A 17,019-nucleotide genomic window follows, 5' to 3' on the forward strand; every position below is an offset into this window, starting at 1 on the left:
TTGCATGTATAGTTGGGATTATGTTTTCCAATATGCATTACTTTGCACATATCAATATTGCATTTCATCTGCCATTTTGTTGCCCAGTCACCCAGTTTAGCGAGATCCCTTTGTAAATCTCCAGAGTCATCTTTGGACTTAACTATTTTAAGAAATTGTGTATCACCTGCAAATTTTGTCACCTCACTGTTCACCCCTTTTTCTAGATCATTTATTAATATGTTGAACAGCACTGGTCCCAGTACGGAACGTTATGGGACCCTGTTATTTACCTCTCTCCATTGTGAAAACTGTTTGTTTATTCCTACTCTGTTTCCTCTCTCTTAACCAGTCACTGATCCATAAAACGACTTTCCCTCTCATCCCATAACTGCTTAGTGTGCTTAACAGCCTTTGATGAGGGACCTAGTCAAAGGCTTTCTGAAAATCCGAATACACTATATGTCTGTTGAATCCCTCAAAGAATTCTAATTGAATTTGGTAAGGCATGATTTCCTTTTATAAAAGCTGAGTTGACTCTTCCCCAACAGATCATGTTTATCTTTGTCTAATAATTTTGTTCTTTGCTATAGTTTCAACCAATCTTCCCGGTACTGAAGTTAGGTTTACTGGCCAAAATGAACAGTTGCAATTATGCTTACTAGTTTAAAAGAAGGAGAGTTACTCTAATTAAATTCTGAAAGGATTATAGAATTATGTTTTCCGTCCCTCTTACTAAGCAAAAAATCAAGGTCTTTGCATTCAAATGAGCAGTGCTCAAAGTCAGCTAAAGGCCACTGACACACAAAACTCTTTTCCCCACCCCCTTTAGCTACTGAAAAGATGGCATATTCTGATTTAGTGTGTCGTTTTATAAAGGGTATATTCAATAGTACACAGAGGCAGACCAGAGTTTTCATGCTCTGTTTGTGTCACCGAAGGCATATCTCACAACATAGAGAGGACCAGCAAGAGCAACAGCAGTTGTGGTTCTATATTCACAAAAGTAAAATATATTTCTCCAGTAGAAACACAGTTATGAAGTGTCAGCAGCTGGAACCAGGGAGCCAAGCCCCATGGACATACCCCAGCATCCTGCACACTGGCCATCTACCAACCTTATGGTTCTGCCTGCAGACCTTCAAGAGCGGCTGCAGAGTAATTTAGGTTTAATTTACCAAATGTAACCAACAACAAGGACCAAGTAACTAGGAATGCATTGCTTAGCCAGATGCTGAGGTGACATTTGACCACAGTGAGGATGAGACTATTGCCAAACTCTTGATGTGTAAATTCTCCTGGATATAGATGGGCATGCTTCTAGGAAGTCTCTCCATAAAAGAGAGAAACAGGAAGAAACCCCAAATCAGTGAACAGAAGGCAGCTAACACGTTAAGGTGATCCACCTGGTCCTAACACTGCATCAGGGGAAACACCTTCAATGTTCAGCAGGCAGAGAAGCACCAACAAACTGTTGCTTCAGATGCTGAGATTGTAGCTATTGTTCCCTTTGTCTTTTACTGTGTCATTCTCATCACTGATGGCATGATATCCTATGGCAGCAGCCTGGAGGGAGTGGGCTTATTTACACAGCTCCAGTCATGTGACTGTCTGGGTAAAACAAATAGGTCACATTCAGCAGTGCTTACATTAACAGTAGGGTACTGTTTGGAGATGAAACCTTGCATCGTAGGGCGCGTCTACCATTTCTAGCTCTAAGTGGACACATACCCTTACTGTGTGCCTGCTCTACCTGCTACTGCTGCAGAGGCTGTGTGCGCAGAATTGAGTATATCCTTTCCTGGCTAAACTCTGTCCGTTTTTTTGACTCTGCTGTAAACTGGTGTTTGCTATGAAGGGTTTTTTTGTGTGTCCCCTGCCTGGCCTAAATTGCAACATAGCTCCCTGCAGTCCCCTTTTGTCCAACGCTAAGCTGAGAAAAATCCTGGCTCTTGATTTCATTTGGATTTTCATTTGCTAGGCCCAGTCCTGAGCATCTGCAACTCCTGAGCATCTGTGAAGGTAATGGGAGCTGTGGATGCTCAGTGCTGCTGCAGATCAAGGCTTTTTTACAAAAAAGGGAGCATGTCAGAGGTCAGCAGGGTACCAGACTACATATGTGCAATTTCCAAAAAAGCACAGACTGCATTTAATCTGCTGCACAGATGCAGTTGCAATGCAATGGATGAATAACTGTCTCTTGTACCTGCATTTGATGCCTCAGACAATGGAGTGTGTGGTGTGTAACTAGTTTATCTATTTACCTTGACATGAACATACCAGAGACCTAAGTTTTCAGACATTACACCAAAACCCCCAGAAAACGAATGACACGCTGCCATTCAAGAATTCACGACCATCACATTTGAATTTGAATTGGCTTCTCACTTTTTTTTCCTACGCATAAATGAAAAAGACAAGCAACTCCTTTTTGTGGAGTGCAAAATTCTCTGGAATGAAATGGCAAAACATTTTGCCACTTTTGCATGGACCTAAAAATTTATTCTTATTTTTTTCTAAACTTTTAAATTTCACAGCTATCACTCAGTTTCATTTAGCAGAGAAAAAACATGAAATGCAGAAACATACAGGAAAAATTGTCCACTGAGAACACTGACAACAGGCTGCTTTAAAAAATGGGTCAGTACACGCAACTGTTATTAGCCATACAAACCTTTGTTAATCTTTTTACCTTTATGGTATATGAATGGGCCAAATTCAGCTCTCATTTACACTAGTGTAAATATGGAGTAACACCATCAAGATTAGTGTTCTAAATGAGAGCCGAATTTGGGCCAATATGCAGTGGGTGAAATTCACACCAGCACAAGGCCTGTGCATGACTTAAGCTCCATTTTGATGACTTCAGTGGTGTGACTTTACCCTAAAAGAAATAAGGAATGATTTAAAAAAAAAAAGTGTGATTTATTATTAGAAATCGTGTGTAAGAAAAATACAAAGATTATAGCCTGTAATTTGTTTTGTTATCCTACATCTAGATAAAAAATAGCTGCTCGTCAATTAACCTTGGTGTAAATATTTATCTGGATAGTCTGGTTATGAGTACTGTGTATGCACACACTATTACTTTAATGGCATGAACAGATGCAATCAATACACTAAGCAGAAAAAAAGAATCTGATCAAGTAAAAATAAAAATAAAAAACAAATCTAAAATTCAATCTATACATTGATATAATTTGCTATCATGTTTTATGTACAACACAGGATTGTGTTCAATGTATTAGGAAAAATTCTGCTCTAAGTCTGGAGAACCTCCACAGAAGAAATCGGTGGAGCTATTTTCACTTATTCTGATGTAAATGAGAGCAGAATTTGGCCCATTTAGTTCAATACTGTAAAGAGCTTTAAGACACATGTAATAGGACCAGTAATGTAATGTAATAGGACCAGTAAAATACCAGAATATGCATGAACACCAGGTCTACCCTCAAGATGTAATGAGATGTCTAAAAGAACAATACTGCATATTTAATTACATGATTTTTCCTTATGCTGCTAGGGATAAGCATATTATACTATTAGGTACTTCTACCCAAAAAGTACAATCCTGAAAATTATAGCTGCTAAATAACGTTATATGTCTCACCTAACTGCTTTTCCCGTTCCTCTCTCCGTATCCGTGCAAGCCGTTGTCTGTCATCAACTTTTAGTACAGGTGGATGGTCTGCAACAACAAATAAACAAAAAATCAGAAAGAAAGATTAAGATCTTATTTTAGAAAATGCAAGTTTACTAGAACAGCAACCACTACCTATAATGGAAGCTATAATGGCAGTCTCAAACATAAAATCCAGTGTCTCCAAAAATTCCTCACATTAAATGAAGACTATCTATTTAGTATAAGTGTGAACCCATTCTAATTATACCAAGGTGAAAAGAACCAACATAAATGCTCACTGAAAAATCTAGGGTAAAGTGGCAACTCTGATCCCTCTAGCAAGGTTGCCTGTTCTTGCTACAACAAAGCTAGATATATTTTTAAAATCTTTATAACTTAGAGACTTTAAAAATCACTTTGGAGTCAACTTTGGTTCTTTTTTTGTGTGGGTACAGTTTGGGGGAAAAAAACAATCAACTTATCTCAAAGATGAAATACAGTAAGATGCTGTTAAGTAATAGGGACATTTCTGGAATTTTAAAAAATGATGGCAGATTCATCAGAGCTTAACTTTAACCACATAAGTAATATCATAGCATGCTTAAAAATAAACACAAACTTAAATGCTTTCCTGAATCAATGCCTACATTGGCCTATAAGCTATCTGTTCTATGTTAGAAAAGTAAAAACCAATCATACATCATGTATTTTGATTTTTTTTTTTGCTGAAGCTGACAGGGCAATAGTGTAATATCTCATTGATGTTGCATTGTAATTTCCGATAAGACACTGAAACCCCTCCTTGATACATAACCACAGAGTATGCTCACTGTGCAGTACATAGACCATGAAATGGTAATAGCTTTGAAAAAGCCATTTCTTTGAGGACTGTTGAGAAGTGCAGTACGTGAAAAACCAAGTCAGATCTTGACAAAGTAATGCGCGGAATTTATGTCCCCCACAGATTTCTTTGCTTCCTCACAGAAAAATGACTTTCTGACAGGGAAGCAAAGGGAAGCCACAAGAGCGGTCATGCAACCCTCCCCAGCAGTATGTTTTGGGTGCCCAGGGCAGCTGGCAGAGAGGTAAATTACTGTGGGGCAAGGAGCAGGACTGGGAAAGACCTGGCTTGTGGCTCATACCCTGTGCCGGGCTCAGCTGATAGTCACAGCTGAGCTGGGGAGGACGGGACTTCCTCTTCCCCTGCATTGCACCTGGGGCTGGGTCAGACCCATGCCCAGTTCCACCCTCCCCCACTGCAGGAAGCTCTGCAAACCTCCTCCACCCGCTTTCTGCACTCATCACTCATCAGCTGCAGGGGGAGGGATCCCTGTACAAGGAGCTGCTCCACCATCTGCCCAACCCCCATGCATCCAGAACCCCTCATACCCAGGCCCTGCCGCCGAGCCTCACCCCCCACATTCAGAACCACCCTGATGAGCCCCACTTCCTCTGCACCTGGACCACCCCAACAAGCCATCTGCACCCGGATCCCCTCCCCACTGAGCCCCATTCCCACAGCAGCTGGACCGCCCACTGAGGGTGCTTTGTCAGGGGAGAGGTGGGACAACTTGCTTTGCCACTACCTATTCTTTATTTGTTCTTTAGATAAATGAGTTCGGTCTTCAGGGTTGTTAATTTGACACTCCTCACAAGTACTGAAAAGTTTACTAAAAAAAACAAAACAACAACAGAAAAACAGAATGATAGAAAAGATTTCTGGGTATAATAAACAGTCAGTGTTATTTTGATACTGGGAAGAATTAGTTTTTATAGTTTTCATATTAAAACAAAAAGAATGGGGCTGGGACTGCGTCTTCATCATGAAAAGAGACTAGTACACTCTGGATGTGACTGGAATCTAAATAATAATGTAAGCAAGGTAACTATTAATACAGACACTGTTGTGCTTTTAGAATCTCAAACGCACCAATTTTCAAGTAAAGCAAGTGGCACTCAATTTATACATTCAGTTATGCAACGTGAGTTCACATATACTTGATATACACAATCATATCAAGGATGTGTGTGCATAAGTAAGTCTGTGCTTGCTAATGTCTGCATATGACTGCACCTTACTTTGAAAATCTGGTTTTATAATATCCAAAGCTATGGTCCAATAGAAAATAACACTTTCACTGAATAAAGTTGAGGCAAAACTAACATATTTGTGGAAAATAAATGTTGGAGTGAAGTTGAGATGTTTAAAAACTGATTTATGACTTACAGTAAATAAATAATTTAGATATAATCATCTGACTTGATGCTGGTGCACTAGAATGACAGATCCTTGCCATCTTGGATGAATAAATTGTTGCTCCCTAGCTTAAGTTTAATTATTTTAAAAATGTTATCAGTGAACAATGATCTGATGATGTAATACCAATCTGATTAGTGGTTAGAGATTACAGTCCTGATTCAATGAGTTACACTAATGTAAGACTAGAATACCAGTGGCAAATCACATTCAATGTTGGTAGAATGAAACATAAATTTATTAACTGGGCTACAAGCTGAAAATTAGGTTAACATTACTAAAGTGAAGTGAAAAGCCATTAACAAGGATACAGGTAATTTGTTACCTAAACTCACCAGGCCAGATTCTTAACTATTGTATATTGGCCTAGATTACTGAAGACTATGTAGCTATGCTGTTTTATGACAGTTTTGATTCTGGCTCCCATGCATGGTAGATATTCAGAATTTGGATTGATTTAAGAAAAATGGCTCTTGTCCATTCTTTTTAGCATACAGGGGCTAGATATGGGTTAACACAGCCTTCTGGAATGCCAACAAACCCCGCAATTCTTGTGACTGGCCCAGAGAGGACAGTTTATGGATCTTTCCAAGTCGAGTAGGCTGTAGACATTTGGATCATTGTGCAATAAATATGAATTCCCCCAGGAAAGAGTTTGTTTTCAGCAACTTCAGCATTCTGTCAACTTGTTGGTAAGCAATCGGGGACATCAGGATCATCTTCTAGAGTACATGCTGCTTCTTTCAGAATACACTATTCCCTACCTGGTTCTTTTCTACCTTTTGTCAGATGTTTACATAGGAGAGAAGGAGAGGGATTCCTCTGAAAGGAACAAAGATTATAAGGAAAGATGAATTGTGAAAGTCTTTTCTAGAGACTGGCCAATAATGAGCAGCGGCTTGAATAAAAAAAAGTGCTCTCTGCCATTCAATATAAAGAACTCAATTCTTCTTGCTACACTGCACATTTAACAATCCTGACAGAAATGCTCAAAAAGCCTCATGGAATTCAGCATGTCCCAAATTGTGCAGGGGGTGCGCCTGTATTCTAACATGGGTTGTTCTCCATTGTATTTTTTGGGTGTGTGTAAGTAGTAGTAAATTTTGGCAAAATTTTGGGTATGAGAGCTCAGGGATTAGTGGCAAACCAAATATCACACCTGCCTCTGCTCTGTTGGTGGTTGGAATAGACAGGGGTAATGAAGCAAATCCTACTAGGTTAATTATATGTCTCCACTAGGTCTGGAAATCAACCCTTCATTGTTTGGCCTCGTGCCCAAATGCCAACAATAGCACTCTGGATCCCACTGATCAGTTGACACTTGAGTATATAATTTTAAAATATGTGGTTAGATAGAAAAGTTCCACAGGGCACTGCCACCCCTTTTGTCTCTCATCTCTTTGCACATTTAGACAGGGTCTCTCAGTTCAATACACGCATGTCTGGGTCCCAGAGGGACTGGCACTTTAGAGAAGTGTAAAAATGCCAGTCTGTATGTTCAGAGTAACATAACTCAGCCTTAATCTTATTTATCACGGTCACATGCTCGGGGTTCTCCCACAGCGAGATGGAAGATGGGCTGCTAGGGGCCGCTGATGCAGGGTTCCCCTAGCTCTCATTCACTGAAGTGGGAGCTGAGGGTGCACAGCTTCTTGTAGAAGGTGCTGAAGCACGTTGCAGGATCAGGCCATTGGTGTGGAAGCTGCTGAGTGGTCATACTGCAATGTTTTTGTATTCATTATGCTCAGCTCCCCATTTCATTATATTATTGAGATAATTATACCTAACAGAGTTTCAGGGCATAATATACCAATGCTCCATGTTTTACCTGTCTGACAGGAGTGCTCTGAAGTTAACAGGGAGGCACTGCTCATGGTTCCATAGCTAAAGTTTAATTTATAACTTAAAGCAGGGATGCAACTCCCATGAAAATACAGTGAATTCTCCATAAAAGTTTGCTTTTGAGTGCTTCCTTTTTGAGTACAGAATGAATAAATTTTCTGAGAATTTACCAGTAAATCTATGAAATTAGTTTAGGACTTATAATTAAAATGGATCCCTTAAGAAATTTAGCACAAAGTATCAACCTTTTTTGTCTCCAACTATCTTAGCAATGGAATAATAGAGACTCTTCAAACTTTCCATATAATGAATATTAATTGAAATTTTCTGCATAGGTTACTTTTGAAGAAATTAGGTTATAGTTATGCTAAGTTACTGATTATTATATCTAATTATTAAGATTACTTCATAGACTATGGGCCAGCTTCAGTAGCTCAGGCCACTCTTAACTGGGGCCATTGTGACATCACAGATAATGCTCCTTTCTTCATGCTCATCTTCACTCAAGACCCACAAGCTCTCCTCACACACAACCCCTTCCCTTCTCCTCTTGACTCTCATGGTACTGCTTTGTGGTGTTGGGAGACCTGAGGTGGACAGTGAGGGAGGTCATTGGGAGAGAATGAGGAAGTGGACAGGATAGGGGGAAGCTGGTATGTGTGGGCGGCCCATGGGAAAGGAGGACTGTGTGTTGGCCACCAGTGCTATTCAAAGGAAGAGCCTTCCCTCTCATCTACATTCACTCTATCTCCCTAATCCTTGCACTGTCCTCTTCTCGTCTGCCTCAAACCCTTTTAGATAACTTAAAAAAAAATAGATCTGCTTCCTTTCAGCTATGACAGTCAAGTTCCAGTTTCACATCCTGGAAGATTACTTAGTAAGTGTGCCTGTGTATTTTTTAGAAAAATAATTATACCATAAAAACACCACCACCATCGCCACTTCACCCACTCACAGAGTAAGCTTTGTTCAGGACAGGACTGGGGCATTTTTACTACCATGTCATGAAAAAGCTTTGAGTATGTTTTCATAACAGTGGTAAAAACAACTGTATCAGCTAAATCAAGAAACCAATTGCAAGTTAAGGGCCAGATTCACTAGTAAACTCTGACTGGTTTGCACTGTTTCACTGATGCAAAACAACTGTAAACCTGGTGTAACTGGCCACTACACTGCAGCGATTTTGTGCTACTCCAGAGTTCTACAAAATACACAAAATGTACCAGTGAATTCAACCTTAAGAGATAAAATAAAATATAATTTAAAAAAAGGAACGTTTGATACTAATACATAGCTGAGACTCATTCTGGACACTACACGGTAGCACTCTCTTTTTTGTTTTGTTTTTTGTATAGCATTTACGTAGTTATGGCTTGGTATAAGAAGAGGGAGGGAGCACTTGGTGAGCCGTGAAGTGCTGCTATGCCCAGTCGGCCACTGGTGCAAGGTCCCCGAGGGACTTTATTCTAGTGGCGTAGGTTACAGGTGCTCTTTTAAAGCTCTAATGTGCATGGAGCCTAGAAACTCAGAAACAACTCCATCTCCACTTTGCCCCTGGGACTGAGTGGAGAACCAAGCTTTAGGAGCTGGGTTTTGTTTGGGGTGGGGCAGGAACTCCACTCACTCAGTGTGAACGACTGCTTACGACTGGACTCTGGCATTGTTATAACCATGGAATGAAAACGCATATGAGCCTTGTCTACACTTGTCTTAGCAGGGGAAAGTGGCACCATTCTGAAACATGGGTACTAATTTTAGTAGTGCAGATGCAGCCTTGCTGGCTTTAAGGTTGCACCTCATGCACTGAGACCTGACTCCTTCCATTTAGGAACTAAAGGCTTGTCTACACAACTATTTAAATTGTAGCAAGCAAGGGTATGAAACTACCCCATGGTAGCCCACTGATTTCATATGCTTTTTCTGGTGTAAGCACAGAAAGAGAGATGACTTTTTTTCCATTTTTCAGAACAAAATTAAAAAAGCTTTTTTAATTCTTTGTGCATAATCAGCACAGCTGAATAGGAATAATCATTCATAATTATTTTCAACTGAAGTAGCAGCAGATGAAATATAAGAGGTTTTTTTAAAGGTTCTACAAAAATAACAGCTTTTCTGTAGTCTAGGCAAACAAGTAGTGGTGGTAAGAAGTGTGTAATGGCGTACCTGCTTTAGCTGCAGAGTTGTTGGGGCTTTGCCTTGAAGCAGCAGAAGTGGGATGGCTGGAAGAAGCAGCTTTCTCGTCTTGTACTTTAGAGTCTTCGGATGCTAAAAAGAGAAGGGAAAGAGATTACTTAATTAACCATGCTATTAGAAAACAGTCTCTCTCTATTACACTGTAAGTTATTAATGTTATATAGCATTTAATTAACAACTCTGGGCATGCCTGTTATTTTAGAAAAAGTATCCTATAACATTTGGGGTAGACAAATGGTCCTTCCAAATTTCCCCATAAAATTTCAACAGCATGCATGATTATCTAGCCATGCAACTCCACATTTAGGTTGAAGAAAGATGTATAACAAAATTCCCCCTCTACAGTGCTCCCTTTAATCCTGTCTCTGAATTGTCTATGCTATACTACTAAAGGCTCATTTTTTTCTCCTATCCTCTCAGCGATGCTTAAATCCATGTTGAGCCATTACCTCTGACCAGCATATGAGACCACTGCTTCCAAAACCAGCCACATATCCCCAAATTCATCAGCCTTCAAACACCTGTTCCATTTCCTTCAGAAGGAGCTGGATTGGGCTCTTAATCAGGGCTAACAGCAGTAAAGCAGCACAAGCAACAACAGACTGAGGCTGCCCAGTGATTTAGGAGTAGCACAAACACTCCAGCTAGAGCTGGGCAAATAACTGATTTTTTGGTTCAGCCGGCAAACTGGAAAATCAGAACAAACATTTGGTTCGGTTCCAAAAACGTTCAGAATATATGTCAGCAAATTGGAAAAGTCTGGTCAGGTTCAGAAAAGAGGGACTCTCTCATCCCTGCCTGTTTCAGAGGAGGGATTTAACACCATATGTCCTACTTCCCAGTTGAGTGCCTTAATCACCAGGCTACTGAGTCATTCTCACTCTCTCTTTGACCCAATGACTAGTTCTGTATTCGTACAAAGTGGAACAGCTTCACCAGGAGAATTGAAAGAACCCACACCACAGAACAGCCTAGAGGCTGGCAGTTAGGATGCTCACATAAGGAGGGGGCAGATCTGAGTTCAAGTCTCTGCTATAGAGTAAGAAGTCAAACCTGGGGCTCCTTTACCCATGTAAGTGCCCTAATTATTGGGCTAAATGTTGTAACGGGGGAGCAAACATTTGTGTATCTACCACAAACACACTTTTTTCTGAAGCTGGCCCTGAAAACCATTTTCCCAGTTGAAATTAATTGGGTCAAATTTGCACGTGGTTTTGGGTCGACTGAAACTGCATTTATTTTTGGCAAATAAACTATTTGTCTGAAAATTTTTGCCCAGCCGTGACTCCAATTTATGTATCACCTATTATAACATTCTGTGCACTGAAGTAAAGAGGAATTTATATTGCTAAGAGTCAAAAGCAAGTCCCAGCTTCCTACATTTACTGCACAAAACATTAACAACACTTCAAAGACTGTTTATATTTTACGAGCACACCATAAACCTCTGCTATAGGTTCAGATGACAATTTAGGGCTTGATTGAAAGCCTGCTGAAGTCAGTAGAAAAAGCGTCTCATTGATTTCAATAGACATTGGCCCTTTGTGGGTCCAGAAAGAGATGCTTCTGGGCTCGACAAACTCCTTTACTCCTACTGAGAAAGAAAAAATGGAAAGCTTCACTTTCAAGTGTATTTAATCTTAGGCATAAATCAAAATAGTAACCTTACTCTGTTTATATTTGATGAAAACAAAGCCAGCCAGTCAGATTTCATGTCTCTCTCAGCTAATGGTTTGCCTCTGAGGTATACTCTTCTACTGTATGGATGAGTACAATTTCCTAAAGCCAAACAACCTGGGAAAATTAGAATGATGGTCAAACTTTGTGGAAGGGTTTTTAGAATTATTTCCAATGGTTCGAACAAATTCTGACTCAAAGGAAAAGGGAGATTTGTAGCAAAACCAATATACTTTTAAAAATCTAAATTGTTTAACTGAAAATCTCATTAGAAATGAGAGCTGGAGAAATTTGATTGTCATAGCTTTCAACGCTAACAAGTATTGCTCCATTAGGTTCACTTTGCTAAGTGAAGCTTTTAAGTCCCAGGTAATCAGAGAGATGGTATTGAAAACATAATTAAAAAACTTTCAGGAGGCCCCAAGGGATTTCCTAGTATTGTTTGCTTGAAGACTCTATATATGCTCCTTGGGAAAAAATAAAATCATTTAAGCACGATCTGGAAGGATTAACAATAAAGCTTTGCTATTAAGCTCTTTACTGATCCTGCATGAAGTGCTTTATTTCATCAGTCATAGTTTAGGGTGGGTAAAATAGAAAGGAGCGTGACTAAGGTGCTATACAGCATCTACATCTGGGCTTCTGATGAAAAAATGGAAACTGAAAATTTTCCATTAAAAACATCAGTTTTCAAAAGCCAGGAGTTTTCCTGAGAGTGTTTTTTGACAATCAAACATTTTTTTGCTTTTTGGAAAGAAATTGTGTGAGACGTTTTGGAATTTTTTAAAAACATGTCTTACAAAATAATAATTGGCATTTTTTGACCAGCTCTAATAAGCATTAACCATGGAGCCACCAAGGGTATTGTCTACACAGCACCTGGGAGCATGCCTCCCAGTAAGGTGGACAGACATGCACTAGCATGCTAAAAGTAGCAGTAAGAATGTTGTGGCATGGGTGGCCACAAGTACAAGCCCGCCTGACCACCTGGGTCTATGCTCAGATGGCTAGCCTGTGCTATCACCCATACCACAACATCCACACTATTTTTAGCGAGCTAGTGCAAGTCTGTCTACCTCTACTGAGAGGCATGCTCCCAGCTGTAGTGTAGACATACCCAAAAGTCAAGGGAAGTCATCCTTGTAGCACCTGGCTGGGGCTGGCTCTATCCACAATAAGTTACTCCACTGCTAAAAAGCAGCACAATGGAGGTCAAGACCTGTTAACATTTCCATTGCAAAGGCTGCTCTGAGAGTTCAATATCTTGCTATTTTAATGTCATATTGGATGGGAACTTAGCAAAAGGGTTTGTCCACTGTACTAAGCAATAAAAATTATGTTATAGAATTTCAGATGCTTTTTGCCTAGCCCTTATATGCACAACCACCTTTGAAAAAATACAACAGAAAAATAATACAACTTCGTGAGCACTTAGCCTCTAAACATACCATTTTCAAAACAGTGCATTTGAAACACGCTGTATATTTTTGTTACTTTAGTTATAATCTCCTTTTTTCACTGCTGCGTCACTGATGACCCACACAGAAGTTCATCTTCAAAGCCTAATGGACAGTTTTACCAAAGCCTGCCAAGACTTCAGGCTTACTATAAGCCTAAAAAAGACTAACATAATGTGCCAAGGAGTTGAGGAAGCACTTTCCATCAAGAACAACTATGAACTTGAAGTGGTGAATGAGTTCACATACCTGGGGTCCACTATCGCAGTCAACCTTTCACTTTAAACAACTCAACATCCGCCCTGGAAAAGCCACCACAACAATGTCTAGACTGAAGAGGGTTTGGCAAAAACAACAAACTGACAGAACACACAGAGAACTGTGTGTACCATGCGTGTGTTATCAGCACACTTTTGCATGGGAGAGAGACATAGCAGGAAAAGAGGCTCAACAGCTTTCAGTGAATCTTTGGTATCTCCTGGAGGGACAGAGTCACCAACATTGAAGTGCTCAAGAAGGCCAGCATACTCAGCATGCAAACACTCCTCAGACAGAGACACCTCTGCTGGGTTGGGCATGTGTGTGGAATGAATGATGGGCACATCCCAAGGGACATCCCCTATGGTGAAGGATGCCCAAAATTGCATTTCAAGGATGTGTGCAAGTGAGAAGAAATGGACATGGATGTGGACAAATGGGAAGATCACATTCAAGACCACAGCCTTTGGAAACAGGAGCTCAACACAGGTCTCCGGAGTTACAAGAGGAAGCCATCCAGCTTAGCAGAGGAGAAAAGAGCTCACAGAGGACGGAGCCCAAAGGGTCAAACCATCACCTTTAAGTGTGACAGCTACAGCAGGGACTGTCTCTCTCGAGTTGGTGGGTTTCTTCAGCCACATTCGCGGCTGCCATAAAACCAACTGAGTACATTCTTTACCTCTCAGGGGTGCATACCCATGGTCTCTCAAGACTGAAGTTTGCCTGTTAACTAATCTCCTTTTTTAATTTATATCGGCGATGTACTGAAACTCTGTCATGCGAAGTAATCTTTGGGAAGTGGTTTACTATTTCCTTTTGGCAATGTTGAGTGTTTTAGGTCCCGATCCTGCAAACAGCTATGTACATGGTTAACTTTACTCATGTGAGTAGTTCCATTGACTTCAGTGAGACGGGCATCCAGTAGATATTGGGAAGTATGTATTAATACCATTGTACAAGACCCTAGTAAGGCCTCAACTGGAATAGTGTGTACAGTTCTGGTCACCCACGTTCAAAAAATAAATTCAAATGGGAACAGGTGCAGAGAAGGACTACTCGGCGGATCAGGGGAACAAACACTATTTTACAAGGAGACTAAAAGAGCTTGTCTTGTTTAATCTAGCAAAACTAAGGCGGAAAGGTGATATCATTACTCTGTGTAAATACACCAGGGGAGTAAACACCAGGAGGGAGAAGAGCTATTTAAGCTAAAGGACAATGTTGGCATAAGAACAAATTGGTATAAACTGGCTAGGAACAAATTCAGGCTGGAAATTAGAAGGTTTCTAACCATCAGAGGGGCGAGGCTCTGGAACAGCCTCTCAATAGGAACTGTGGGGGCAAGAAACTTAACTAGGTGTAAAACGGAGCTTGATAAATTTATGAACAGGATTATATGATAGGGTTGCGATAGCAGGGGACTGAACTCAATGACCCAAGAAGTCCCTGCCAGTCCTATGTTCCTATTCATTCATGTGAATTATGTTAAACACATGCATGTGTTCATAAGATTGATGTAGTTCACAGGCTCAATCTGAAACTTTTTAGGTTCTTTATTTTTGTGGTGTTAGTTTTTTTTTTTTTCAAATTGATTTTACTCAGCTGTTGTTTGCACATCTTTAACAGTGCATTTGCACTTTTTTCTCCCCACACTGCATTGCACACCTATGAAACATCTTGTTAATTCTAAATCAATGATTTAATTGTGACTGCATAGTATAGATAGCATAATTATAATCAGAGCCAGGCAAATTTTCATATGTGCATGAACCATTCTCACTTTCATTTTTGAAATTTCCTAATAAAAGAAAAAGCATCAAAAAATTGCTTTGGGTTAAACAAATGGCGTCATTCCATCCCAAACAATTTTAGCTTGTTATTTTGCCAAGAAATTCAAATTTTCTTTACTTTGTTTCAAATTCAAAGTACATTTTATTTATTTGTTGATCTATTATTCAATGTAGCAAAAAAATAAATTAAAAAATCAGTTATTTATTTACCCAGCTTTACTTGTAATAAGATATTGTGTACAAACAGCAACACTGGTGCTGTATTTTCTATACTAGGACAGTGTTTGTGGGAAGAGGTTTCAATTCATAGTCATTTTACTGCACACAGTGATGCTGAAATTAACCGGATACCACAAGTGTGAATTTTAACGGTACAATACATGAAGTAAGAATAGGCAGTGACATTATGGAAATAGCCACTGTTAGTAGTATGTCATATGAGATAGATTACTTTATACCATAAATGGACTATCTAGACAACCAGACAGCTCTGTTTCCAAATCTAAAGCATATGACTGTATTGGTTGCAGCATGGTCTAATAACTGAACGTGGGCTCAGGAGCCAGAAAATTCTGAGTTCTCATCATAGAGCAATACTGAAGGAATGACCTCCTGTGGCAGACAGCAGCGTGACAGGCACACCTGCCTCAGTTTCCCCTTTCAGAGTCCCCAGTAACTCCATTTCAGATTCATTTGACACAATACCTTCCTTGGAGCTGGTTTATTATATAACATTGTGCAAATGGTCCAAAACCAAAGTCTCAAAATATATAGTTCATTTCTCACCCCAGTGGAAATAGTCAGTGAGCTCACCTGAAATCTCACCCCACAATGCCCCACATACCACACACAAGTACTTGCAACTACACCAAGACTCTCTAGCAGTCCTCCCCTGTCCCATGGCAACGAACTCAGCCTATCCTTCTGGAGTGTAACTCTGCTCTTCCGAGCAGGAAACCCCACAGCGTCTCTGCTGGGAGATCATCTTTACCAGGGGAGCACTCCTAATTCATCCCTGATCCCCCTCATGGTTCTGGGTCCAGCTCCCTGGCCCTGGAGATGGCAGCAAGTAAGCTCCTTCAGCCCATGACTCTGGCGCTCCAGCTTAGAACCAGCAGGCATCTCCCTCTGCTGTTCCTCCTGCCTTCAGCCCTGGTTCTCTCTGGCTTGGGATGCCAGCCAGCAAACCCCTCCTGCTATTCTCCTGCCTTCAGCTTTCTCTCAGGTCCCAAACATGCAGTCTTTGGCAGCTCTCTCCTGCCCGACTCCTACTCAGTCAGCTCTGATTCACCAAATCTTTCCAATACCCGGACTCTCTCTAACACTTTATAGCCCTCAGGTGCTGCTCCATACTCCTAACTGGGAGTACCTGCTCTGGCACAGGGGTGCCAGACCTACTTAATTTACTGGGGCCAGCCACCCTGCAGCAGCTCTAACACCTGCTCTGCCACTGACCTTGAGTGATTCACAACCTAAAGCACTCTGGAAACCAAGAGAGCTATGTGTAGACTAAACAGAATTTTTTTAAATTGGGGAACTATCTACTAGTGGAGGTATTAATTTTGCCTCCATCACTGTAGTACCTCACAATTTTTAATGTGTTTATCCTCAACATATCCACTGAGGGAGGGGAGTGCTATTATCCCCATTGTACAGGTAGGGAACTGAGGCCCAGTGAGATGTGGTGACTTGCCCAAGGTCACACAAAGTCAGTGTATAACACACTGAAGATCAATTTCTGCCAACATTTTCTCTCCCTGATTTTTACAGCTTCCCTGCTTGACAAAGACTTCACATCTAGCTCCCAATGGAGCTTTGTTCCCCCGTCAAACAAACAGGTCCCTGCCTGACTCCCAGCACCTCTCCATAAAGAAGATCCCTTCATGCAACCCTCCTCAAATTAGCTTCCCACCGTGGACTTCTTGCCTTGTTCTACATCCTGCA

General features: G+C 40.6%; 1 protein-coding gene across 3 annotated transcripts in view; it reads right to left on the reverse strand.

Annotated features, from left to right (window-relative positions):
- MAP7 (microtubule associated protein 7) overlaps positions 1-17,019 on the reverse strand; it is a 200,056-nt gene that overhangs the window by 83,812 nt on the left and 99,225 nt on the right. For all 3 annotated transcript variants that reach the window (XM_084623487.1, XM_084623486.1, XM_084623485.1), the window contains exons 2-3: positions 9,864-9,965; positions 3,590-3,667 (exon numbers count right to left, since the gene is read on the reverse strand). In XM_084623487.1, coding sequence (XP_084479613.1) covers positions 3,590-3,667; positions 9,864-9,965 — 180 coding nt within the window. The remainder of the gene's footprint in view (positions 1-3,589; positions 3,668-9,863; positions 9,966-17,019) is intronic.

The sequence above is a fragment of the Lepidochelys olivacea genome (assembly GCF_965140295.1).
Source record: "Lepidochelys olivacea isolate rLepOli2 genome assembly, chromosome: 3".
Lineage (NCBI taxonomy): Eukaryota > Metazoa > Chordata > Testudines > Cheloniidae > Lepidochelys > Lepidochelys olivacea.